Source organism: Phacochoerus africanus, chromosome X, assembly GCF_016906955.1.
Source record: "Phacochoerus africanus isolate WHEZ1 chromosome X, ROS_Pafr_v1, whole genome shotgun sequence".
Lineage (NCBI taxonomy): Eukaryota > Metazoa > Chordata > Mammalia > Artiodactyla > Suidae > Phacochoerus > Phacochoerus africanus.
The window spans coordinates 43,945,507-43,954,966 of NC_062560.1; the positions used below are offsets into that span (position 1 = coordinate 43,945,507).

Below are 9,460 nucleotides of genomic sequence, written 5' to 3' on the forward strand. Positions count from 1 at the left end.
TTGAAATTTTGGTAGGCACATTCAGAGAATAGAAGAGAACTCATCATGTATATGTATATATCAGGTATCTACTAAATTAGGTACTGTAGGGGTTCAAAGATAAGTTAGGCCCTGTATTTACTATAGAGAATTTTATAATCAAGTATAATTATAGAGGTAGCTTATTTTTTTTCTCTGCTACCAGAATTTGTAGGGGAACTGATAGAATTGGCTCACTTTTAAAATTTTATCTCATACATATATGGCACTTACTATATGGCAACCCTGTTCTAAGCATTTTGTAAGTATTATATAATCCTAACATGCTTATGAAGAAGGTACTATTATCCTTACTTACAGATGAATAAACTGGGGCACAGAAAGGTTGAGTAATTTGTATAGATGAGGGAGCATGAAAGAGTGAGGATTTCACCCTTGTGTCTGTGGAGATGTGGCTGAGCTGAAAGTGTGAGCAAAGAAGCCGTTCTGGTCTTCCCAATAGACTTTTATCCTGTTGGTCCAGCACTCATTAGAAAATTGTACTGGATCCAGCATTGCCACCATTTACTCAGGGATCTAAAGGGAAAGCTAAAATATTAAATCATCATTTGGTGTTCCCAGCCTGGCTGTGCAGATAAATATCAAGCCCATGACACTACAGGGAGAGTAAACTTGAGAAGGTGACTTTGGACCATTTTGCTTGTGCTACTGATTGGTATCGGAACCACGATCCCAGGACTGACCGTGCTATATGAATTCCTGTGGAGTGGCCGTTGTTACGCAGCTTTTGGGTTCTGTCTTCTCTCCTCACCCACCTGCCTCCTCCCGCACCACCTGACTTTAGTTGTCTTAATTTTAGCTATACAGTTTAAGTTGTCAGGTTTGTGCAACATAACAAAAATCTCTGTTCGCTGGGTTTGGGCTTTCAGGTCCGGAACCTGTGCTACATGATAAGCAGGCGAGAGAAGCTGAAACTGTCACACAGCAAAATACAGGAACAGATCTTCAGTTTGCAAGTCCAGCTTGCTAACCAGGAAATTGCTGCAGGTAACCTACATAAATTTTATGTCAATTATTTTACTTTAAAATCTTAAATTCATTTGTGCTAGTCCAGTCCTAATATAACATGGCCCATTTCACGGTCAACTCCTGAAGCAAGAAATCCCAGGACAGGGTTGAGGGAGTTGCAGGTCTAGGGCAGATAACCGAGGCCCCAGATAGATATTAAAGGCTCTTAGTTGGAGCCATGAAATTATTCTAGAATCATTGGATTTATTTAGAAATCAGTAGGATAGGTTGTAATCCTAGTTTCCAGAAAACATTTAATTCCAGGATTACTCATCTTAGCAATAGTCTGTTATAACAAATCCTTAGCCAGAAGTTATAAGATCTGGGTTCTCGTCTCTTCATTTATTCACTGGTACTTGCTGAGCACCTACTGTGGACTAAGAGCTGAGCTAGAAGATAGAGCAGTCAGCAAGACAGAATTCCTTCCTAAGGAGTATGCTGCCCACTTGGTGAGAGAAACGGGGGAGCATAATTATAGCCCTAAGCATGAGGAGCTTGGCTAGAATGAAGACAGTCATATTCAGACACATTTGTAACCTCCCTGTGCCTCATTTAACACAGAGGTCAGTGGCAGAGCCTAGGCAACCAGGGGACATTGGGCAGAGTAGGCACAATCCAGCTTCTGCCAAGGGTCAGCCGTAAGACCAAGAAAGACATCCAGAAGTTAGGTGCCAGGTAAGCATCAAAGACTCGTGGGTAGTTGTATCATGAGTCACAGCAGAATGATGTAGCAGGAGGCAGCAGGGCTGCTCAGCCACAAGGGTACCATGGTGAACAAAACAAGGAGAACCAAAGGACAGCTGCAGGAGCCCCCATGGTGCCAAGGAAATTGGCCCCTAGACCATGTGGCTTCTGATTAGCAGGAGCCAGCCCCATAACTGCTTGTAGCATCAGCAGGTGGCAGGCCCTGGTAGAGATGGGGGCTGTGAGTGTTCAGCATGGACCCTTAGGGAACAAATGTTGCCCGTTGAGGCGCCTGCTAGTTGTCCTCTCTGTATGTCATCTTTTTGAGCCTAGAGTGAGATGGTGATGGGCAAAGGTCAGTCCATATACAAGGAGAAATTTTTGGTAGTGCCCTTTTAATTTCAGAGCACTCAAAATAATAGAGGAAGACCTGTTCTAAATATGATTATATGATTGACATAGCCAGGTAACTAGTTGCCGGTAATCCCCAGGCCAAGCCCATACCAGGCCATTGGCAGGAACATCATGATTCTTTTCTGCTGGCCTTGCCACTACAATACCTGTTCCACACCTCCGTGATTTCACAGTGAAGAAATTATTTTAGGTTAACATAAAATATATGGGAACCACCCACTACCACTGCTACTAATGCCAGGTTAAAACAGATACTCACATACTCTTCACTCACCAAAACCTGTGCTACATTCTTTCAGATTTGTATTTGACTTGCTTTAGGAAGACCGGGAAAGACTGGAGGGTGGGGTGTTAAATGTCTATGTCTAAGGCACATCCTAAGTGCTGTGCAGTACTCAACACATGCATACTGCAGACACACAAATAGGGAGACCCTGTTCTAAACCATTGCTAGTGACATTCTTTTCAGAAATAGAAGGAGCAGGGAAGGGATGTAGGAAGCACCACACGAGTCTTTGATCATTTTACAAACTGGGAGAGCAGAGGTGAAGTGGTTGGGAGTCACAGAGAAAACAGTGACATTACAGAGTTTTCCACCTGTAGCACTTCCCGCCCCAACTTCTAGCTCACTTTAGCTGCTATAGATACATAGCAAAGACAGGTGCTTGTTCAACCTTTGGAAGAGTGGGTATGTAAACTCACAGTGCTGTAAACACACATGCCGGTATTTGTTAATTTCTTTTTTTATTTATGTAATAATTGATTTACAAAATTATATTTGTTTCAGGTGTATAGCATAATGATTCAGCATTTTTATAGATTATACTCCATTAAAAGTTACTTTAAGATAATGGCTATAATTCCCTGTGCTATACAATACATCCTCATTGCTTGTCTATTTTATACGTAGTAGTTTGTATCTCTTAATCCCACACCCTAATTTGCCTCTCCTCCTTTCCCTCTCCCCTTTGCTAACTGCTAGTTTGTTGTCTATATCTATGTTTGTTTGTTTCTGTTTTGTATATACATTAATTTATATTATTTTTAACATTTCACATATAAGTGATATCATAAAGTATTTGTCTTTCTCTGACTTATTTCACTTAGCATAATATAGTATAATATAACCTAGAGGTCCATCCATGTTGCTGCACATGGCAGAATTTCATTCTTTTTATGGCTGAGTAATATTCCATTGTGTGTGTGTGTGTGTGTGTGTGTGTGTGTGTGTGCGCGCCACGTCTTTATTCATCTGCTCATGGGTACTTGGGGTGTTTCCAATCTTAGCTATTGTAAATAATGCTGCTGTGAACATTGGGGTGCATGTACCCTTTCAAATTAGTGTTTTTGTTTTTTTCAGATATATATCCAGGAGTGGAATTGCTGGGTCATACAGTAGTTCTTTTTTAGTTTTGAGGAGCCTCCATACTGTTTTCCATAATGGCTGCACCAACTTACATTCCCACCAACAGTGTTCAAGGGTTCCCTTCTTTGCATATCCTCACCAACATTTGTTATTTTAGACTTTTTGATGATAGCCATTCTGGTGGTGTGAAGTGATACCTCATGTTTTGATTTGCATTTCTCTTAATAGTTAACAGTATTGGAGTTCCCATCGTGGCTCAGTGGTTAACAAATCCGACTAGGAACCATGAGGTTGCAGGTTCGATCCCTGCCCTTGCTCAGTGGGTTAAGGATCTGGCGTTGCTGTGGCTCTGGAGTAGGCTGGCGGCTACAGCTCCGATTGGACCCCTAGCCTAGGAACCTCCATATGCTGTGGGAACGGCCCTAGAAAAGGCAAAAAGACAAAAAAAAAATAGTTAACAGTATTAAGCATCTTTTCATGTGACTGTTAAGTATCTGTATGTCTTTGGGAAAATGTTCAGTTCTTTTGCCTATTTTTTGATTGTGTTGCTTGTTTTTTTGATGCTGAGTTGTATGAGCTGTGTATGTATTTTGGATATTAACCCCTTATTGGTCATGTCATTTGCAGATATTTTCTCCTATTCAGTAGGTTATCTTTTTGTTGATGGTTTTCTTTGCTGTGCAAAAGCTTTTCAGTTTAATTCGGTCCTTTTTGTTTATTTCTTTGGCCTTAGGAGATAGATAAAAAAAATATCGCTATGATTTATGTCAAAAAGTGTTCTACCAGAGTTCCTGTCGTGGCTCAGTGGTTAACGAATCCAACTAGGAACCATGAGGTTGCAGGTTCGATCCCTGGCCTTGCTCAATGGGTTAAGGATCCGGCGTTGCCGTGAGCTGGGGTGTAGGTCACAGACACAGCTCTGTTCCCGCATTGCTGTGGCTCTGGCATAGGCCAGCGGCTACAGCTCGGATTCGACCCCTAGCCTGGGAACCTCCATATGCCACAGGAGCAGCCCTAGAAATGGCAAAAAGACAAAAAAAAGAAAGTGTTCTACCTATGTTTCCTTCTAGGAATTTTATAGTTTCCGGTCTTACATTTAGGTCTTTAATCCATTCTGAGTTTATTTTTGTATGTAGTGTGAGGAAATATTCCAATCTCACTAATTAACATGCAGCTCTTTTCCCAACATCATTTGTTAAAGAGATTATCTTTTCTCCATTGTATATTCTTGTCTCCTTTGTCATAGATTAATTTACCATAGGTGTGTGGATTTATTTCTGTTCCATTGATCTATGTGTCTGTTTTTTGATCACTGTAGCTTTATAGTATAGTCTGAAGTCTGGGAACATGATACCTCCAGCTTTGTTCTTTTTTCTCAAGGTTGCTTTGGCGATTCGAGGTATTTTGTGGTTCCATATGAATTTGAGGATTATTTGTTCTGGTTATGTGAAAAATGTCTTGGGTATTTTGATAGGGATTGAATCAAATCTGTAGATTGCTTTGGGTATTATGGCCACTTTTTTTTTTTTTTTTAAGGGCTGCACCTGCAGCATACGGAGGCTCCCAGGCTAGGAGTCGAATTGGAGCTACAGTTGCTGGCCTTCCCCACAGCCACAGCAACGCCAGATCCAAGCCACATTTGCAACCCCTCCCACATCTAGCTCAATGCCAGATCTTTTAACCCACTGAGTGAGGCCAGGGATGAAACCCTCATCTTCATGGATACTAGTCGGATTCTTAATTCACTGAGCCACAACAGGAACTCGTGGCCACATTTAAAAATTGTATCTTGTTTGTTTTTTTTATTGAAGTCTAACTGACATATTACATTTGTTTCTCTTTTTTTAAGGGCTGCACCCCTGGCATATGGAAATTGCCAGGCTAGGTGTCAAATTGGAGCTACAGCTGCTGGCCTACACCACAGCTCACAGCAATACCAGATCCCCTACCCACTGAATGAGGCCAGGGATCAAACCCACATCCTCATGGATTCGTTTCCGCTGCACCACAATGGGAACTCCCTATTTTTCTTTCTGTAATTGATGTCTCTTTTCATATCATTATGATCAGAAAAAATGCTTGGTATAATTTCTGTCCTCTTACATTTGTTAAGACTTGTTTTGTGCTTTTAGCATGTGCTCTATCCTGGAGAACATTCCATGGGCACCTGAAAAGAATACATATTCTGCTGTTTGAGGATATAATGTCCTATAGATATCTATTATGTTCATCTGGTCTATTGTGTCATTTAAGACCACTGTTGGCTGTTGATTTTCAGTCTGGCTGATATGTCCATTGATGGAAGTGAGATGTTAAAAGTCTCCTACTATTAATGCATTATTGTCATTTCTCTTTTTATATCTATTAGTATTTACTTTGTATGTTTAGTTGCTCCTGTATTGGGTGCGTATGTGTTAACAACTATAATATCCTTTTCTCGTATCGCTTCCTTTATTATTATATAATGCCAGTTTTTTGTCTTTTGTTATAGTCTTTGTTTTAAAGTTTGTTTCGTCTGATTATGAATGTTGCTACCCCCTCTTTCTTATCATTTCCATTTACATGAAAACATACGTTATTTAAATCAGTTGTTAAAAATAAATCTTTCCTTTTGATTTCAGGACTTCCTTTGACAAGTGCACTAGAAAACTCATTGTTTTACCCACCACCAAGAATTACCTTAAAGTTAAAAATGCCCAGATCAGCCCCAGAAGACTGCAGAAACAGCTCCACAGAGCCTGATCATGGACCCCTCTCTCCTGACAGCAGCTCCATTGTTCACAGTGTAAGGAGCATGCAGGTGGCTCAGGAATCACTAGAAATGAGAATGAAGTCATACCCGAGGCATCCACTAGAGAACAAGAATAACTGTTTGCTGGCCAGTCTCAGCCATGCCAGGAGTGAAGCAAAGGATCCCAGTCCTGCTTGGAGAACTCCATCTCCAGAGTTCTATCATGGGCAGGCGCTGGGAAAGCCTCTGGTCCTTCAGGCTGCCCTGCATGGACAGTCTTCCATTGGGAATGGGAAAAGTCAGCCTAACTCCAAGTTTGCCAAATCCAATGGCCTGGAGGGCAGCTGGTCTGGGGATGTCACCCAAAAAGACAGCTCGAGTGAGATGTTCTGTGACCAGGAGCCCATGCTCAGCTCCCACTTGGGCAGTCAGGGCAGCTTTAGAAAATCTACCGTGGAACACTTCAGCAGGTCCTTTAAGGAGGCTACCAACAGGTGGGTGAGGACCACTGAGGACCTCCAGTGCTGTGTGAAGCCAACCAAGAGTATTAACCCCAAGGAGCAGCTCTGGGGCAGGCAGCTTGTCAGGCGTTCTGCAGGGAGAGCTCCATATCAGGAAAACGATGGCTATTGCCCAGATTTGGAGCTGAGTGATTCAGAAGCAGAAAGTGATGGGAGTAAAGAGAAAGTCAGGATAAAGAGAGAGAGCTCAGACAGGGAAAATCCTCCCCATGACTCCAGACGGGATTGCCATGGTAAAAGCAAGACATATCCCCTTTCTCACAGTTCAATGCATAGGTGATTAGAAACGCCAAGAAAACCTGCGTCTTTGCCTTTGCCTCATCTATTGGGGGAAACCGACACACCAAAAGGATTCTAGTATATGTTAGGAGGAACTGTAGTGAAAAGGATAAAATTCGTCCACAGTAAATTGGCTTGCAGTTTTTGAACCGGTCTAGTTTTCACAAGCACATCATAGAAGTTGCATATTGTCCAGCAAAAGTTTTTTTTGCCAGAAGCTAGTGAGAACAGCTGGGACCAGAGTATTTGCTCAGTAAATACTTTGGGGCAGCTTTCTAGTTATATTAACACATTGATACACATATGTATTAAAAGTCCTTGCATTGTTGATGCATTTACAAGAGACCGTGATTATCAGACACTAAAACTACTTACTTACTATCTTTTGAAGCTACAGCCTGTGACTCCCAGAGAGCCTGTCTGTAGGAGGTTTCTAACTCCACTGGTACCTGGAAACCCTCTTCAGGGAGAGACCAGGGACCAACATCTCAGATACTGTCAAACTCACTACCCTCTTCCTTTGCTCTGCACAAGGTTGAGTTCCTTTCACAGTATCTTAACTTACCAAGTCAATACTCCTAATGCTTCTACATGTCCAGTGCCTGTTCCTAGACGTGCTTGTTGGGGACGCACTTGTAACTATTTCACCCAGCTAACAAGCGTAAAAGGCTAACTTGTGGATTGTGTTTACAAAAGTACTACTTCCAAGGAAAATGCTCTGATTCTCTCAGTTTAGGCATTTGTGAAGGATCCCAGAGCCTTTCCCAAAGTGAGAACATTTCTGGGGGATTTGTATCAGGTCAGGGTTTTTGAGTTACTGTTTTCAAATAAGTTTGACTTAAAACAAGTTTGGCTGACAGTTTTTGTATACCTGCTTTAATGTTTATAAAATTTTTATTGAGGTATAATTAAAATATAGTAAAATGCACAGAGGTTAAGTATTCTTACCTGCTTTAATTTTGAAACAGATTTCTATTGTCAAACAGAATTTGAAAGCATGTGTTTAACACATGGATATAATTTAGCTTTGTACCAACTTTGAATCCAAGGCAGTTTCCCAAACAGAAAGGCTGGAGCCGTTTTTCAGAAGTTGCTCATACCCTGTTCCCAAACTATCAGCCTTGATTAATTTCTGGAAGGAAGAGAGTAATTACATTTGTGGGGGATAGAACATATCTGCTTCCCTTTTAAAGGAGAGGAAACTTAGTTTTTAAAATGTGAAGCTGACTTTCATTCTCTGCTCTCTTTTCTTCTTAGCCTTAAATTAATATTCTCTTTCTTCTAGTTTGGGAACACGAAGTGAGACTTTTCAGACAAAAGAGGCCATTTTAGATTTTTTAAGTTGCTTTCAGGTGAAACAGCCCAGTTGCAGTAAAGGCAGGGGCGCCTTTTGTCTCCATCAGTATGGGAAACTCAGCAGTTTCCCTCTCCCCTCACTTTTGTTCTTATAGCCTGGTTAATGGGTTCCTTTGCTCTTGTGTACCCTCCTTTTCTGAAAACTTCTGTATTTTGCCTCTCCTTTGGCTACACCTACAAAATGTTTCTTTTGTGCCTGTGTACATGTGTGAACATGCCATAGCATGTGTGATAGATGTCTCCTGTACTTTGTTTGAGTGGAAAAAAGCTATGGATTATCCAAATGAGAATTTCTCCCATTTATGCACCAGGTTTCTGTGCTTTTTCTTTGCATTCTCCTGGGGTAGATACTAATTTGACACCTTCATGGTAATGAAATTGTAATGGATCTGTTGTATAAACTCCTTCTGCAGTAGCCTATATGTCCTTTCATGCCTTTCAATTCTGAGTGAGTGGGAAGGAAAGCGAACATTGAAAAAGTGCTTCAGCCAAATTCCATATGTGATGCCATTGGGAAAGTATTGACTAAAATAATTTCAGTCAGGGAAATATAGTTGTAATATTTTTACAGGATTTTCCTAGGTAAATGAAGGAGCCTTCAGTTGTATACATTTCAGTTGCCCCAAAAAATGTATTTCCTACATTTTGCTGTTGTTTGAAGTATTACCTCTTAACCTTCTTTGTTAATTTTTTTTTCGTTTTGTCTTATATAGTCCAGTTTTCAAAGATAAAGTCGGTCTTTTTTCAAATGTCACCTTTTTACCGATACTTTTTCATTAAATTATGAAAACTGCTAACTATTGTCTGTGTGGTAACTTTTTATTTGGGCACGTGGGTTTTAGAAAATCTTACGTTCCTTTTATATTTAAAAAATCTTATTCATTAAACAAAAATGGTAAGGGGAAAAAAAGAGGAGACGGAGGAGCTGAATGATTAAAAGCACAAATTCGTAATTCTTGTTAATACCAGGACCAAAGAGAACTCTGGGGAATTGGACTTTACCCAGAAATCATGATTTCATCAGGCTAATAAGACAAAACCTTGGTATCAACATAAAAAATC

At 40.7% G+C, this 9,460-nt stretch overlaps 1 protein-coding gene across 6 annotated transcripts in view; it reads left to right on the top strand.

The window, feature by feature from the left end:
• Positions 1-9,195, top strand: part of JADE3 (jade family PHD finger 3) — a 134,492-nt gene extending 125,297 nt beyond the window's left edge. For 5 of the 6 annotated variants that reach the window (XM_047765692.1, XM_047765691.1, XM_047765689.1 and 2 more), the window contains 2 exons: positions 909-1,026; positions 6,133-9,178. In XM_047765692.1, the coding sequence (XP_047621648.1) occupies positions 909-1,026; positions 6,133-7,043 (1,029 nt within the window). In that variant the 3' untranslated portion in view covers positions 7,044-9,178. Of the gene's footprint in view, positions 1-908; positions 1,027-6,132 lie in introns of all 6 variants that reach the window. The other variant, XM_047765687.1, reaches the window with a different exon arrangement.
• Positions 9,196-9,460: the final 265 nt, after the last annotated feature.